General features: G+C 45.4%; 1 protein-coding gene across 6 annotated transcripts in view; it reads right to left on the bottom strand.

Annotated features, from left to right (window-relative positions):
• TBC1D1 (TBC1 domain family member 1) overlaps positions 1 to 18234 on the bottom strand; it is a 202263-nt gene that overhangs the window by 86814 nt on the left and 97215 nt on the right. For all 6 annotated transcript variants that reach the window (XM_037140366.2, XM_037140364.2, XM_053672342.1 and 3 more), the window contains 5 exons: positions 16013 to 16531; positions 13948 to 14037; positions 12693 to 12797; positions 12085 to 12214; positions 6347 to 6438 (listed from right to left, as the gene is read on the bottom strand). In XM_037140366.2, coding sequence (XP_036996261.2) covers positions 6347 to 6438; positions 12085 to 12214; positions 12693 to 12797; positions 13948 to 14037; positions 16013 to 16531 — 936 coding nt within the window. The remainder of the gene's footprint in view (positions 1 to 6346; positions 6439 to 12084; positions 12215 to 12692; positions 12798 to 13947; positions 14038 to 16012; positions 16532 to 18234) is intronic.

An 18234-nucleotide genomic window follows, 5' to 3' on the forward strand; every position in this document is an offset into this window, starting at 1 on the left:
ACACAAAACTTCTGGTCTAGAAACTTAGGAAATGCACCCTTTTTACAGGGACAACCATCCGTTGTCCTGCTGCCGGACCTCTCGCCCCACCCCAGACTCCCAGCCTGCCCCTTAAAACAAAGCCAGGCTATGGTAAGTGGATGACCCCTGCAAACATCTGAGTCGGAGGTTAGCAACCTCCTCCCCTCAGCTAACCAAGGGGCAATGGTTTTACCCTCAGGCCACAGGATTTAGGAGCAAAGGCAGCACTAACCCAGACCTGACCTTCTGTCTCTTAAAGAAAAAGATCACTTTACAAGATAAGTTGTTCCTGTTACTCAAGGAAAAGATAGTAAATATTATGGAGGTTTTTGTGGAGGACTTTCTGTTCTTTCAAATTTCTGAGTTAAGGATTAAATATTTTAGAGGCTAGAACAGACACTGTCAACCTGGATTCTAAGCCAGGAACAATAATGTTATAAAACTGTACGTGTTATTCAACAAGTACAATTCCCCAGAGAAAGGTCCCATTAGATCTTCAGTAAAGGAAAGTGGTGGTCAAGTACCAATCCCAACTTAACACTGCTGACCCCAGGAAGATACGGATATCTGTGAGTTTAAAACCCCAGGAAACTATAGAAACTCTCATTCATTTTCAGTGGAATAAATGGTACAGCCACTTTCTGAAACAGTTGGCAGTTTTTTGCAAAACTAAACACACTCTTACCATACAACCCAGCAATTGCACTGCTCAGTCTTTACCCAAATGAGTTGAAAATTCATGTCCACACAAAAACCGGCACATAAATGCTTACAGCAGCTTTTTATTTAAAACAGGCAAAAGTTATAAGTGACCCAAATGTCCATCAGTGGGTGAACGGATCAACTATGTTATATCCGGACACTGGAATATTATTCAGCACTAAGAAGAGGGATCAAGCCATGAAAAGACCTAGACAGCAGAACCTTAAATGCATACTGTTACGTGAAAGAAGCCAATCTGAAAAGATGATATATTGTATGACTCCAACTGTATGACAAAGTAGAAAAGGAAAACCAGAAACAGTGGAGAGAGAGATCAGTGGTTGCCTGGGTCTGAAGGAGTGGAAAGGGGGAGAGGGATGAGCAGGCAGAGCACAGAGGATTTTTAGGGCAGTGAAACAACTCTGGATTACAGCTAACGGTGGATACATGTCATTATACATCTGTCAAACCTGTAAGAAGTGCGACACTAAGACTGAACCAAAAGGTGAAACACGGACTTTAGTTAATAATAACAACATGTCACCAATGGTAACAAATGCACCACACTTAGGCAACATGTAATCAATAGGGGAAACTGGCTGGGTGGGAGGTGCAAAGGTGGGAATTCATATGGCAACACTCTATACTTTGCACCCAATTTTACTGTAAAACTAAAACCACTTTAAATAATAAAGTCTAGCCCTGGCTGGTGTAGCTCTGGTAGATTGAACGCTGGCCTGTGAACCAAAGGGTCACCGGTTCAATTCCTACTTCAGGGCACATGCCTCAGTTGTAGGCCAGGTCCCCAGTAGGGGGCGCTTGAGAGGCAATCACACATTGATGTTTCCCCCCCTCTCTCCTTCCCTTCCTCGATCTCTAAAAATAAATGAGTAAAATCTTTTTTTTTAAAAAAGGATAAAGTGTAGTCCTGACTGGTATAGCTCAGTGGACTGGGCATCATCCTGTGAATAGAAAGGCAGCTGGTTTGATTGCCAACCAGGACACATGCCTGGGTTGCAGGCTTAGACCCCTAGTTGGGGGCATGCAAGAGGCAACCGATGTTTCTCTCCTTCTCTTAAAAAATAAATAATTAAAATCTTTTTTTAAAAAGAGAATAGAGTCTATTTTTTTTTTAGTCCAGAAAAGAGGAGCAGGAGGAATTACAAAAAGCCCTCAGCAGGAACAGGCACCCAAGACTCGACCCACCCTTTCTTCTTCTGTATCTTCTATTTCAAACTTCCAGCTCCTCTCGCAAAGAAATGTGTATTTTTCTTGGAGCAATTCTTCATGATCGCTTATTTCAAAAATATCCAAAAAAGCTAAGAATATAGTCATAAGAAATAGTGTTACTAATTTTCTTTTTCTCAAAATACACATGAAAAAAAACCACTCATCAAATGGCAGAAAATGAGACTACAGCTGAGCACACTTGCTGTGCAGTAAGAACTGAAGCCAAGCCCTGGCTGGTGCGGCTCAGTGGGCTGAGTGCCGGCCTGCGAGCTGAAAGGCTGCCGGTTGGTTCAGTTTGGGCCAGGCACGTGTCTGGGTTGCAGGTGCCTGGGCTATAGGCCTGGTCTCTAGTTAGGGGCATGTGAGAGGCATCCAATGGATGTATCTCTCACACACTGATGTTTCTCTCCCTCTCTCCACCAGTAAATAAATCTAAAAAAATTTTTTTGATTAAAAAAACCTGAAACCCAAAACCAGAAACCACTTCGTGGGGCTTGTTAAACAGCAGAGGTGCCCTGGCTGGTGTGGCTACGTGGACTGAGCACCAGTCTGTGAGCCAAAGGGTCGCTGGTTTGATTCCTAGCCCGGGCATGTGCCTGGGTTGTGGGCCAGGTCAGGTCCCCAGTAGGGGGCATGTGATAGGCAACCACACATTCATGTTTCCATTTCTCCCTCCCTTTCCCTCTAAAATATATAAATAAAATCTTTAAAAAAAAAAGCACAGAGGCAAGTCAGCAAAGTAGAGAAACGATACCATTTTCATGGTGTCATACAAGGTCAAAAACTAAATCCTCCCTTAAATACTACAATGAAGAGCTACCATTCTACTGAGTTAAAATGATCAGCAAGATGTCATGCCCCCACCTCCTGTGTAACTTCACCACCCTCCTCAGTGGCAAACCAGATTTCCTAAAGGTGATGTCATCTGATAAACATTCATTAGTCAGAGAGACTAGTCTGAAGAAAACAATGGGGAGTCAAGTTAGAACATTACTCTGTAGTCAAAAATTAACTTGCTGGTTCAAAATTAATCCACGGCATCAGAAGTCAGGAGGGTGGTGGCTTGGGCGGTGCCACTGGGGGATTCCCAGGGACTGGAAGTGCTGCTGGGCACACAGGTGGGTTCACCTTGTAAAAAGATTCACTGAACCACACCCCTGGACTTGAGTGTTTTTTGTGGTTATGTGATACCTCAATTTTTTTAAAAGAACAATTACAAAACAATTAATTGCCTGTTAAGTAACAAAGTCAATTTTGTTACGTGTCTTAACCTTATCTCTATGCTTGTAAATTGGGTGTCCATGTAATTAAAAATAAACTGCCAGCACTGCCTGGTGAATGCGGAATGCTGAGAAAGCCTGTGGTCTTCGAGGAAACTACTTATAATAGCAACGCTCACCTGGACACAGCATTTTGACAGCTTTTTAAAAAATCATCATCAAATCCTATAAGAAATAATTGTCAAACCATGTAAAACGCAACGATGTTGATATATATTCTTTACAAAGGGCGAAAAAGCTCCTCTAACCTTTCACCTTTAACTGGCAAAAGCCTTGTTATTTAACCCATTATTCACATTTACTGAGTATGAATCTACTTGATTTATCGACAGTATCAGTCACGTCATTCCCTGAAACACACTCATTCAGATGGAAGGAATCAGACACTTCCTTCACTAGCCCTCCTTCGGCTTAAACGCGGTTTTTCCTACTGAAGAGGACCGGCTTGCACGTGGCGTCCTTGACCAGTGCCCGGCAGCCTGAGAAGACAGCACAGCACGGTCTCCGGAGCCATCTTCACACCTGCCCAGTTTGATGTGTACAAAATCGTCATGTTCCAAGCAGATCAGAAATAAAAACGCGGCTTGGCAGCGCTGTCGCCGGCATCGGGAGTCCTCCCGTAAAGAGAGGGGCTCATGGGCCCAGACGCCCCCGGCACAGCTCTGTGCTCTCAGAGCTCACAGTGGGCTTGCTGCAGCCTGCTAACTCCAGCTGCATCTGCATGACAATTCCTCATTTCTTTCTCTTTTTAAATAATCTTCACCCAGGGACATATTTATTGATATGAGAGAGAGAGAGAAAGGGAAAGAAGAAGAGGCAGAGAGAACGGGGGAGTGGGGGAGAGAAACGTGATGAGAAAAACACTGACTGGCTGCACCCCCGACAGGGGGATTGAACCCACAGTCTTTTGGTGTATGGGACGAGGCTCCTGACTGAGCCACAGGCCAGGGCTCTTCTTCTTTACAATTCTGTCTGGGGTGCATTTTACTTTGCATTAAACATTTATTTACACAAACATGATCCTGTATGCTTTGATAACCATGCACCATTCACTTCAATAGGAATTACATTTGTCTCTTGAAAATGTGCTGTTGGAGAGTTCCCCTGAAACAAATCACCCTCCAGGAATGCATGAGAAAAATATTAGCTGTCCTATGTATGAGGACTCATGACACTGCAAAGCCATCTTATCCTTAATGATCTTTTTGAAATGTCTGATTTTCAAATGCATTAGCAGGCACTGCTACCTAAAAGGAAACCACTGACTTTGTTTGCAAAATGTTTTATGAAAACTACAAATAGTAATTGAGGAAATAACTCAACAAGACGATCGATAAGCCATTAAAAGGACAGATCTGCAACAAATCCGTCTCATCCGAGGACAACCCACACTGGCAACGATGGAGGATGAAGTCTGAGCTCACCGTGCTGACCCAGTTACCTCCCCTTGGTCTTTCAAACAGTCAGAAATCTGCACAGTCTTCGAGGACAACCCATCGGGGCCCCAGAATATTAACTGAATGTATTTGTTTAAAGTAAAACTTTGTCACTGCTTTTCTCTAAAGTCTCTTTGCCATGATGTACTGTCTCAAACCCTGTGTGGGTCAAAGAGCACCTCAGAAACGCATCCATTGGAAACTACTCACTGCCACAGACAGACACCCTGTGACTCATCACACTGTTTTGGGGAAAGGGGCACAGTGCTCTCTCCCGAAAAGAAAGCTCCCGCCACAGGAGGAAGACGCCTCTTCCCTGCTGGCCTAGGAAAGCTGCTCCCAAAGTGGCCCGACAGCCCCAGACAGCAAGCGGGTGGCATCAGATGAGACGGCCCAGCCTCTGCTCTAAGTGCCTTCGTAACAGAAGCAAATTACCATCTATTTATCCATTTATGAATTCCAAGTACAAACCACATTAAATCTGCCTAAGTGTACCATGTACTTAGAACTCTAAAGATCCTTTAAGGCAAAAACAAAGTGGTATGTCGCAAGTCAATTGAGGAGAAAACAAGAAAATTGAAAGCCAATTAAAAATCATGAAAATTACATCCCTAGCTATAGATATGAAATTCAGAAAAAGTCTTCCTGGGTTTCCCTCCTCCTACCATGTGCCAGTCCTACTGTGGGAGGAGAACAAGGGGTTGCAGGCACTTGAACATGGGGTTAAAGAGAGATGATCCTTCAATTCTCACACTAACAGAGGACAGACCGTGGGCCCCAAGTGTGCCGCTCCCCCTGCCACCCCCGACGTGAGGGATGCGGCGAGCCGTCCTGTGGGGCGTAGTGAGTCTTGAGCTGGCTGGGCCCTGCCGCCCTCCTCCTGACTAGGAGGTATTCATTCTTCGTTCTGATGTGCTTTGCCCCCTAGAAAAGTGCCAGAAAGCCACAGAAAATGCCCCTGGGCGATGGGAGACAGGACATTTTTGATGAGCTCATTAAAGATTCATAACAAACAGACAACAGGCATGCCAGCAGGGGCTGCATGGTTTCCCCGAGAAACCGTGCGTCTGAATGCAAGGGTGTGAGCACATTTCCAGATTTAATGCAGAAAGCCTATGAGCTTGGTTTTTGTTTTGTGTTTTGTTTTGGTCTGACACATAGTTCTAAGCAGACAACATCATCCGAATGTATTTTCAAAACTAAAAAAATAAAAGTAAAAGAGAGGAGGAACAATTCATGTTCAATTTCACACACAAACATCTCCATCAACCCCCGTACTTGGGGCCACTGGCAGAGGTCTCCCTCGGAGCCGACGAGTGCTCAGGGACCCAAGTCCAGGTCTGCGGTCCCCAGACTGGGGCTCTTCCACTTTGTAACTTCCTTTCTCTCATGCTAAAAGACTATGTTTAAGAGTGTGCTTCCCTGGTCTTGCAGTTTTCACTCGAAAACCAAGACCTGATGTGAACCTGCAGTTCTGACCTGGCCCCTCCATGGGGCTGTTAAAGCTTAACCCAGGAGGAACTCAGGGCCACTTCCTTGGGCCACTTCCTTGGGCCGAGGCAGCGCTGGCTTCCTGTGCTTTATAAGTGACATGGCCTCCAAAGCTTTATAAGTGACGTGGCACGGGTAAGCTGCTGCCTTTTCTTCTCCCCACGCGGACAACGGCCAGTACTGTACCTGCACCTCCTCGAAAATCATTGCTTGCTCCTGATTCGTCAATGTTGTCAGGTGCTTCTGGAGTTCTAGTTTGGTTTTGGAAGAATTCATTCCTGTTAAGAGAAAGAAAACAGAGAGAGAGATAAAAATACACATAAAAGTTGTGAGGCAGAGTGAACACTTCTATATTCACTCTCTACATGCCTACCCCACCCACTTCAGGCGCCTGGGATTTTGCGGAAACCCTGATTAATAATGATGACAACAACGCCGGAGACTCACGTTTGTTGGTGAAGCCCTGGATGCCCTAAACATGAGGCCTACATCCTGTCATTAAATGCTCAGAAGCACCTGATGAAGAGGCTTTGATTACCCCCGTTTTACAGTTCAGGGAACTGAGACCAGAGAGCTTAGGGAATTTCAAAAAAACCACCACCTTGGACTCTACCTCAGGCCTGCGTGGTTCCACTGCTCCACGTTAAAACACCTCATATCATCAGAACATTGTCCTCCAAAAATGATAAATTCTCATGAGTATTTACACATGAACTGGATAACTTTTCTTAAGGAGAAACAACTACTACTCCCTTTGAAAACTGACCGACACCTTTCCCTCGCATGTCAGACTCCTTCACACAAAACTGAATCACGTGGCTAACAACTGTCCTCTTTCCACCACCTGCTTATTAACAATCTTATGACAAGTTACTTGCTAACACAGAGGAGTCTGAGAAAAAGGTATAAAGTCATAGTTTTAGTGCCCATCAATATCTGACATTTTAGAAAGTTATTTCTCCACACATACAGGGGTGGGCAAAAGTAGGTGTATAGTTGTAATACAGGTAAGTAGCCCAATGACTAACCAATAATAGTACAAGAATAAACTGTGTTTTACGTACTCACAACTGTGCACCTACTTTTGCCTTTTCTCGGTGTCAGAGGTCAGCGCACAGTGAGGTTCAGAACAAGAGCGCTTACCGCCCCGACTGCCATGAACAGAGCCGCTGCACCTTGTGGACAGGCCCCGTCTCACTGCACTTCTCTTTACTGCGCCTTGAAGATCCCGCATTGCCTACAAACTGAAGGCGTGTGACAACCTCCAGCAAAAAGATCACGACCCACCCAAGTCTCAGATAATGGTTAGCATTTTTAAACAATAAAGTATTTTTAAGTGAGGTGTGTACATTTTTCTTTTAGACACAATGCTATTACACAATATAGTGTAGACATAACTTTTATATGCTCAGGAAACCAAAAACTTTGTGGGGCTCATTTCTACTGCAGCATTTGCTTTCCTGTGGTGGTCTGGACTGAACCTGCAACACCTCCAAGCTGTGCCTGTACTTTAATTCCAAGGGCAGCCCTCTGCTTATTCACCTGCCTCTCTCTTCTCCTCCCAGGTGAGCCCCGGGGCAGGGGCTTGGCCTTTTCCTTCAGAAGCTGGAGAAGAGTGTGGACGCACCTATAGGACTCAAGGTGGCCGAAGGGGCAGCTCTCAAATCCAGAACAGAACTTGGGAAAATCCTGCCTCTGTGTTACAGATGGATATGCTGAGACCGGGAGGCCAGGCGACTTGTCCAAGGGCAGGAGCTGAACAGCAGCCGGGCCTGCCCCCAACCTCCTCCCTCCCAAAACGCAGTGGCGAGGATGCCGGCCCCTATGCAGTCTCAGCTGCCAGCAAGTCCTTCCTTCCCTCCTTTTTTGTTGCCAAGAAAACCTTAAGAGGCCACCATAAAAATAAAAGCCAGTATTTCTTCAGGGACTGCGGTGCCACTTTGCTCAACATTGCATGCAAAATCTCATTTCATCCTCAAAATTATCTTTGAAGTAGGCACTATTTTCATTAACCCGATATATAAACAAAGAAACCAAGGCAAGGTAAAGTCAAGTATTTTGTCCAAGGTCATCAGCTAAGTAAGGAACAGAGCTTAGAATCGGAGCCATGTGTGGTTGCTTCCAGAGATCACTCTTCAACACTCAAGGCCTCCCTTTTACACAGAGTCAGGTCGTCTGCCATGTGCAGGCTTCAACACCAAAGTGAACTGATTCACAGGGTCACAAGTGCGGAAAGGGCAGATGGGTGTTGGCAGAGCGAATGCAGGTGCCCCTCTGGCAAGATGTCGGGTCGCTGAAGCCATGGAGACAGGCAGTTGGTTTTAGTGTACTAACTACTTAAATGTTGAATCAGAATAGTGCTTAAATTTATAGTAACATAAGCCCTCAGTAATCATGAACTAAAAATCCTCCCCACATGTGGAGGATGTCTCTGCTCTAGTGTAAGCATCCTAGCTAGGGCACGCTGTGTTGTTTAGTGAGACATTCGCAGGTAGAGAGAAACCCCAGGCTCTGAAAAGAGTTAGTCTAATCACGTACTTCCAACCATCTCAGGTGAAATCAGGCAATACAGACTGTTCTTCATATCGGGCAGGTGTGAAGCGATGCTTCGACACGTTTTATCACTGTCTTCGGATGCCTTGGTTCATTCAGTCCTTCCTGCCCCAACTCAAAAGACAGGTGGTCCCCCCAGCTCTAGTCCTTCTGTGCCTACAGGACGCTTTCTGCAGCAAGGTGGCAGCACTCCCCACGTGACGCCAAAAGGCTTTACATGGGGAGAGGGGGGCATGAGAAAGGCAACCAGACTGGGGGGCACCCGCACCTAAACCCCCGCAGCTGTCACTGCTGGAAAAGCGCTTCCCAGGGCGAGCTCTGCTGAATGGCTGCGGTTTGCCAGAGGCAAATGTACTCAGAGTGGAAAAGGAAACCCCAGTTCCACAGTTTGTTTTCTTTTTAGTGCAAGTACGAATCATTCTAGTAACTCTGAAAATGCTCCTCTAAACTTGACAATAAGCAAAATACTCTAGAGATACTACTAACAGCGGTAACAATTCGAATACGGACTCCAGCACAGCTGCGCCTCTCCCATGTAGCAAGCGCACGTGACAACGCAGCGCCCAGTGCCACCAAGCTGTACTGCATCTTCAGTCTATTTCATACATATTCCGGGGCACAGCGTGGCTGTACCAATTAGCCAAACGCAGTTGAAGTCTTTCTTTCTGTGGCCATGTCCTCAGTCCTCTCCAGTTTATGGAGTTCTCAGCCAGACCGTAAGTTCCTATTAGAACCGCTCTTAAGGGAACATGCAATGAACTGCAATAAACCACTTCACTGCACCAATTAGCATGGAACAGAGCAAAAGGCAAGGTGCTCAAACTGCTCTAAATAATTAGTGTTCCCCCTGCTGGGGATGGGTCTATAACGTGCCATCTATACTTCGCGAATGCTTCCCATGACGCAGTCAAAGCAAACCTTCCCCAGCCTACATAATGGATGTTGTTACATTAGCATACAAGTTTTCTGCTTTGTTTAGATGTTATCAGGTAAAAGATGGATTAAATGATAATTCCAAAACCACAGCTGTGAAATTCCTGCCCTGATTAAACTTTTCAGTTATGACTTTCTGAAAGCTAGGCCAGACCAGAGCAGCTTTATGAAGTGGAACTTTCTGGAACCCTTCTGGTCCCCAGAGATCGAAATCTGCTTTGTCTTCCAGGCCAAAGTCACGTTGGCTCCTTAACAAGCTCTTAAGGGACCCTTCCGTCATCGGGCACCGATAAGGAAAGGGTTAGGGACCCTCTCGGATGGGGTCTCTAGCTAAAGCCCAGCTGTTTTTGTTCCCAGACATATTTTGTATAGTGTCAGCAACTAGGGAATCACGGTTAAAAACACTAAACATTTTTATTCATTTTAAAGGACATTATAATGCCAGAAAACTTCAGATGAAAATTGTTGACTTAACTCACTTAAAAAGGGAAATCAGTACCATTTTACATCCATTACGGTGGTTCCCCCACAAAAAGCCCGGAATGCAATGAGCGGGGGCGAGGTGTGGAGAAACTGCTGAGGGAAACGTAAAATGACGCAGCCAGTGTAAAAAATATTACGGCGGTTTCTCAAAGACTTAAAGACAGAATTACCACACGGCCCAGCAACTCCAGTTCTGGGTGGTGTTCCCAAAGGACTTGAAAGCGGGTCCTCAAACAGGTATCTGTACACTGCCATCCACAGCGGCCTCACTCACTACAGCCAAAAGCCGGCAACTACCCACACGTTCACCAAGAGATGAACGGATACAGAAAACGCAGTGCGCACACAATGCAGTATTATTTCACCCCCAAAAGAAGTGAAATTCTGACATGCACTACAACATGAATGAACCTAGGAGACGTTATACAAATAACCAGGGCAGACACAGGGCTCGCTGTCCGCCCTGGGTGAAACACTGAGAGCAGGCACACTCGTCCAGACAGAAAGCCTGGTGGCCATCGGGGCCTGGGAAGGGGGGAACATGGGAGTTGATATTTCCTAAGTTTCAGTCTGAGAAGATGACAAAAACTCTGGAGACAGTTGGTGGTGATGCAGCCACAATGCGAGTACACATAAGGCCACCAACCAGTACTCTTAAAAGAGGTTAAAATGATCAATTTCATGTTATGTGTCTTTTTACCACAATTATAAAATAGGGGAAATCAGATTTAAATTATAAGGTCATTTTTCTTTATACCAGTAGAGCGTGTAAGTATTAGAGAGAAACAGCCAAATCTTTACTTTTTACAATAACATGGATTGCTTAAATCTGTGATTCCCCTCAAAACCACACATGAAAAAGTTTTAGAAATCCTCCCATAAATGGAACAAAATGCAAAATCAAGGACACAGAGGAGTGGACCCCTCAACTTCAGGGCTCCCCCGATGAGCACCAGAGCGCCCACTTCATCCTCATCATTGGCCCCGGGCCCCTGCAGTCGGAGAGACAGGGCTGCTCCCTGCCTGAGGCCGACTCCCCACCCGCCCGTGCTGGCGAGGAACGTCCCCTTTCCGTTCAGATTCACGTGGCCCCTCAGGCTCTGAATCGGCTCAAACCCCTCCAACTGTAAAATGCCAGCTGGCTCTTTACCGCACCAGGAGGACAGCTTCGGCGGCAGGTGCCGGCTGGCACTTTCCCGCCTGGGTCTGACTGCTGGACTAGTTTATTCCTACTTCACACTAGTTCACTCTTACACTTCTTCAACCCTCAACTTATCCCCACAATGTGCAAAACACACAGGCCCTTCTTCTCCCGCCGTGTAGTGAGGACGAAATACATCCGAACGCATGTGGAGGAGAGCCCTTAGCACAGTGCCTGGCACAGCGTGCATTCTCAATAAAGAGCTGCTGCAAATCGTAACACTGTGGTTTCTCCTTAAGTCAAATTTCTAGAATAGTAGTCCACACTCAGTTACTACTTCCTTTACTCTTCCCCATTTGCTACTCGATGGTGACCTGTATTCTGTCCTCTCAGCATTCCATTAAGACTGCTCTGCCAGAGGTTACCCAGAACCTTCTAATCAAGACACCCAGTGGAAATTCTTTGGGTCTTACCGTACTAGATCTCTCCACAGCAGCCAATAGGACTGACCACTGACGCAACCTTTATGAACAGCTGGGCTGGTTCTGTAACCTTTCCCCCTAACTCCTCCCCTGCCCTCAGAGCCCCAGCTGGGGAAATAGCAGAGGGGGCATGGATTTCTATCTTCATATCACGAGCACCTACCACGACACCTGACAAATGGAACACATTCACCGTACGCTGAGACTTCACTGACAATCCCAGTCACCAATACAGGGCTCTGTCAGGCAGCACCTTTCGTGAATGCAGATCATCTGCTTTTCTGGGGGCCTTCCACTCCCGCTGTGCTGAAGTGTGCACGGGCCCTACTCACCCTCCACGCGCTCACAGAGCTTGTGCAGGCCCTGCAGCGGGCAGCCCTCGCACAGCTGGGCCGGCGCCTTTGTCTGCTGCACAGCAGCCACGGTGAACGCCTGCTTCAGGGTCATCATGATTTCGTCCACCTGATCGAAGAGAGGGCCGTGTACAGTGAGCTGGGCATTCGGAACTCTGTGGGAGGACTGAGTATTTCAAGAGTTTTCTGAACACTCAGTCAGAGGTTGGTGGGTGATAATCATAGCTGCTTGGATTACCATTTGAGAAATACCTCTTAGATGCTCAAGGACGAGGTGAAAACTAAAACACAAATTAAATACCAAGTGAAAAGGCCAATTCCTCTGATCAACAGTTCAAAATGACATTTTTAAAACTGCCAAACCAGCGGGTGCAAGTGAGCCAGTTCTTCAAAAATAATGAAAATGGAAAATGCACCGCCAGATAAGTCTCAGATGTGTGCTAATTAGAGACGCAACAGGCATCAAAGAAAAATCAAATCCAAATAATGATATATCGGTGAGGCTGTGGTTTTGCTACGAACAGTGAGTAAGGCTGGAATTCCTCGCAGCTCAGGTCCCGAGGGAAGAAGTGCTCACTGTGGCTTACCAGAGCTTCGTTTGTGCACTGAAACACGTAGCAGACGAAATGAAAGCCTCCGCCCCCTGAGCACTCTCGGCAGATGAACCCGAAGTGGTCCACGTGTCTGATGCCCTGTCGGAGGTGGGGGGACAGCAACGAACGTTGAGCTGAATCCAAAAGCAGCACCACTGCCAGAACAGCATGTGAAAATGCTGGGACACAGCACCATAAAATTATTTTTTCAGGTATTTTAAGTAACTAAAAACATTGCTCAAATAGGATGATTAAAACTGCTCTTCTAAAACTCACTATTCCCACGATAAGAGAAGTAAGATTTGAAAACTAGAGTCTTCAATGTTCATGTCAGTACTAAAAGGAAGTGCAGAAAAGCTCACACAGAAAAACAAGAATGTCTCTTAGTTGGGTATTAAAGAATAAAAAGCTACTTGGAAAGTCAAAAGCAGACCAGAGGTTAATGAAGAAACTCAATTTTACACACACACACACACACACACACACGTGCACATGCACCTATACTCATGCAAACACACAGACACAAAGGTGAAAAGATGTAAAACATGCACTTCTAAAATAAATGGGTAAATACTGAAGTAAAATGGTATGAAGAATGAGTCAAAAATTATAATCACAAAGAATGGAAGAGCTTTTAAAAATAAGATATTATGGCCAGGTCTCTGTCATAGTTTCTTAAGAGTTCTATTTAATAAATATTAATAGCTCAGCTTGTATTGAAAATGCCCGCAAAGAGGCACCTTCACGCAGATAAGACGCCGTCCACAAACGCTGATACGATACGTCAGTGTCTCCCGAGAGCACCGGCTTCTCCATTTTATTTTAAGGAAGAAGAAACAGTGACAATTGGTACCCAAAAAGTTATGAATTTTTGTAAAGGAGAAGTATCTCCTTTAAACTATGTGTACATATGTGTTTATACAAGTATGTATGTAAATCACCACAGAGATATACATACATACACCTGGAAATCATCGCTGGGAAACATTACCACCAATAATGTAAAAAAATAAAAGGTAGACCTATTTTCTCCAGATTATTGTTTCTAAAACCAAAATTCTTAATCTCAATTATATTTCTATTTTGCCTTAATACACCAAAGCAAAGGAAAAAAGACATGCGAGAACACAAATCAAGTACTGAGAACACATACATCTAGTGATGGTTAGCACTTCTGTTGGAGGACAAATGTTTAAATAATTCATTAAAAATTCAACTGCAGTTGACCCAATAACCCATCTCCACTTACCTGAGAACAAAAGGAAATCTCCTTAAAATTTCTCTCCAATGCTATTTTTTTGGTGTCAGGGCTGATGAGGTAAACTTCCGACTGACCAATCTTAAAAGACAAATAAAAAAAGCAACCAGCTTCTGATGAAAGCTGAATTCGAATTTATCACACAGACTTTCTCATTTCATGACCTATGAAAATAAGTAATAAAAGGGGCGAGTCCTACAAAATTCTGACTATCTCACTGCAGAAAAGTCACTTCAAAGGTTTACTTTATCCTACGGATTTGGGTGGCACAGGACAACCCAATGCAGGGACCTGCACAAGACAGAGGCCTTCTTGGAGATGGAGGGATCAAAAGTTAGCAACAAAGCCTCGGCTCCCACTGCGCCACCTCCCAAGAGGAGTCTTCCAGAAAACAGAGGCTCTCTTTTAAAACTTCCCACTTTTCTAATGATTTTTACTGAAAAGTCTTTTTATATTATTGTTAAGATAACCCTACCATTTGTGGCGCACACACCGTGTGTTGGGCATTCCTGTACTACTTACCTGACTTTTGAAACTTAGCATGTTAGCAAGACAACATGCTAGCAATCAACATTGTCTTACTGATGTGGTCAGCAGGACAGACTTCCTTATAGGACTGAGCTGCAAAGGCCACCTGTTACCTGTGCTCTACCCCTCCCCCAGGGCCTCTCTCCTGCTGCTGCCTGAACCCAGTATACTCTTCCTGTTGTCCACTCCGAAACCTCTGCTCAATGAGAATCAGCTCCTCAAAGATGTCTTCCCTGATTCCAGAGATGCTCTTGCAGCATCCTCTACTTATCCTTTGCAGCATTTATGACAATGGCAATGAAATAATTACTTGAAATCAGCTGTGGGTCTCTCTTACCAGAATCTAAAATTCCACATGGGCAGAGACCACGTGTCTCGTTCACTGCTGTATTTCTAGTGTATTTCTATTGCAAGGGACCCTGTACGCAGCAGGCACACAATAAGTACTTGAAAACAAATGCACCAAGCAGCTTTCCTAATGACACCAAGAGGGATTTTTTAAAAATATATATTATAGCAGAAGGCTGACTAGGTCTATGATGAAAAGAGGAAGAAATCGGCCCGCTTTACCCCGACTCTCCCTCTTGATCTCAAATCTGCAAGCAGCCATAAGCATTAACCTAAGTAGCCGGCTAATAAGCTAAGTAGCCGGCTCCCTTATCCCTCAGCCACCTCACTGCCCTGAGTGAGGCACAAAAGCAACATATAACATTTAAGATATTTTGCTTTCTCTAGGATGTTTGTCAGCCTTAAGCCAAAGGAAACACAGAAAAGGAGGGTCAAGCACAGTCAGTTCTCTGCACCTTTGGAGGCCAGCTCCCTGCTGGGAGAGCTCTGAAGCCATCACCTCGGACCCGGGGGACTCCCAGGGAGGCCAAGGCCAAGGCCAAGGCCAAGCCCAAGCAGAAGAGTCCAGGCCAGCAAGGGACCCAGGAACCCCACTGCCAGGGACAGCCTCCCTGTCCATTCCTTTTCTGACATTTGATCCATTTGGAGTTTATCAAACTTGGGGGAAAAAAGTGAACAGGCAATGTGATAAACTAATATTTCAGTTTGTGTATAAATTTAAAAAATCACATCATCTCCAATTCTAATGATCCTTATTAACAAAGGGTAAATGCTTTAAAATTAATAAAAACAATAAGAAAAGAGTATTTTCCAAAGAGTTTGTGGAAATAGATTACTTGAAATTAATATACATTTTTAACAATCCCTTTTGGACCTTTTTTGCACACACTAACTACATTCTTTCCACACTGAAGAGGCACCTTCATGACCATGGTGCAGGGAGGTAAAAATCACACAAGGGAATGGATTCTCTTTGTCTTTCCCCTTGATGACTTTAAAGGTTTAGGACTAAAGCAGGGATTTTATCCTGAGAAAGGAATTACTCAGTATCAATACGTATGGATTCACTCCTAAATCCCAAAGCAATGTACTAAGCATCTCCACTCAGCAAAGCAGATTTTCTTTTGAATAGTTAGTTATCTCAGACTGGGAATGAGCTCGAGGCTTGGTGATATTTTACCGTAAAGAGCATAGTTCGATTTTCCTCGATATCTGTTGGCTGTACGATATTGTGTCCACTGATGAGGTGGTTCTCAATGTCACCCTCCTCAAAAGAGCTGAAGAAACTGTGGCTTCGAAGGCTTCCATCTTGAAATTCCCTCCTATAGGCCAAAGAGCGCAGGCCGGGCTGTGAGAAGGACTTGCGCATGGGCAAGCGGCCCTGCTCCACGTTCCCGGTGGGCTGCAGCACAGCTCGGACCTTGTCGGTGAAGGAAAACCCCCCGGCCGGGCTGGTGGTCTCAGAATTCCGGGAGACAGAGTCACACTCGGCCTTCCTGCTGCAGCTGATGTGATTGAACTTCTCAATGCACTCGTCGATCAGAGCTGGCGGGGCCTTCTTATGCGCCACGGTCACGCGGCCACAGAAGAGCACCTCGAACTTCTTGGCGAATGTGTCATCGAACTCTGACGGGCAGTGGAGCTCCTCCTGGCGGGCAATCTTCCCAGCCTGGCGGATGGAGCTGATGATCTCAGGCACCTGCGGAGAGAGGACAGCGTGTTACCTTGGAACACACAGTAGTCAGTAGTCGCACGCACGGCGAGCCCGAACCACGCTCTCCCCTGGCTCCACCGCACACTCCGTCACAGGGTACAGGAAAGAGGAGGGCTCCACAGGGACTCTGTGCATTCCTCCTCTGGCCTTTGTCTCACTGTCAGTTTCCCAGACTTCTAGAAAAAGAAGTCTGCCCTTCCACGGGCAGAAAATACACAAGTTGCAGAGAGGAGAGAGGAAGAGCCGCATTTGTTAAGCATCTTACAGACAAGAGCTACACTAGAGGATTCGCATGCCCGCTACACCCTACAAGGTTGTCAACTGTCCCTCAGACACCCAACCAACACGGCAAACCTTGCATTCAAACGCAGGCTGGTCCCACTCCAAGACCAAAGGTCCTCTCTGGAGAAGGTGCCACCTCCCAGAGAGTTTTATCTCCAAGGTGTGTTTTGGTGAGTTTTATCTCACCAAAATACTATGCAGTCACTCTAGATTTCATGGCAGTGTACCTTGAAAAGTCTTCCATAATAAGTGGTTGGGAGGAGGATGACAAGACAGAAACAATCTTGTAAAACATGAACGTCGTTACTTTCTTCAATGTGGAATCCTACATTTCCTCACAGTTGAATAGTAGTAACTGTGAAGCTGGGAGGTTTCCATCAAAGAGTGAGCAACCACAGCAGGGGCATTATTATAGCAACGCATGGGGGCTTCTCCCCAAGGAGACTCCAAAGCCTCTGGGCTCGATGTAAAGCCACAGTCAAGAGAATGAACAGAACGCTCTCCTGCGCTCTCGTCGTCCCAGCTGCTCCACCCTCTCGTCACCGGCTTGGGACAAGATCCCCCCAAGCAGCAGCAGACAGGAAGGTGAACCTGTCGCCCAGTGAGTGGCATCCGCGCCATCACCTGGACGATGTACCTGCAGCCATGGCACTACCACGAGACCAGCACAGATTCAATCTTCGTAAGGAAGTGCCTCGTTACTGTCACGACCTAACACCGGAGGTATTTTTTATTTTGTCCTATGTAAGAAAATTCCACTTAAAGCCCAATACCAATAGGCCCAATGCCTTTTAAACAACATTATAGGAAAGGAAAAAAGGAATCCTTTTCAACCCAGGTCAAAGATCAATATATACAGTAAAGGGGAAGTAGTTTTAACAGATTTATTTTAAGACTATACTTATGTTCTGGGTTCATGACATAATCCCCAAAGACCCAATGACTCAAATGACCTCTCTCTCTGTGATTTTATATCGAGCACATCTCTGCTCTAGAAGGTTATCATACATCCTTTCAAGGTGCTTTATCATATAAAGAGTCAAAATACCTTTAGGGATATTTTAATTTAAAAAATTGATTACTGTAGCATAAAACCTAAATGATAGTAAATAAGGAGAAATGTCAACAGATACCAACCACGTATCTGAACTGCCTGCTGATGCTGCAGCACAGCTCGTTCCTCTACTGCCAAACAACCGGACAGCACGTGGAGGCCTAGAAATTATTCATCAGTATGAAAAAAGATGGGAAAACGCGAAGAAAGAAGTCGGAAGTCTAGGTTTCATTCACACCTCTGCCAGCTCGTTACCTCAGGACACTGGCAAGGACAGCCTCTGTTTCTCTCTTTGAAAAAAAAAAGCTTAAGATTTTTCAGTTAAAAGTTGTTTCTGTGAGGTAAAGAATAA

Source organism: Artibeus jamaicensis, unplaced genomic scaffold (genome assembly GCF_021234435.1).
Source record: "Artibeus jamaicensis isolate MK-2021 breed Jamaican fruit bat unplaced genomic scaffold, CSHL_Jam_final contig_76, whole genome shotgun sequence".
NCBI classification, from domain to species: domain Eukaryota; kingdom Metazoa; phylum Chordata; class Mammalia; order Chiroptera; family Phyllostomidae; genus Artibeus; species Artibeus jamaicensis.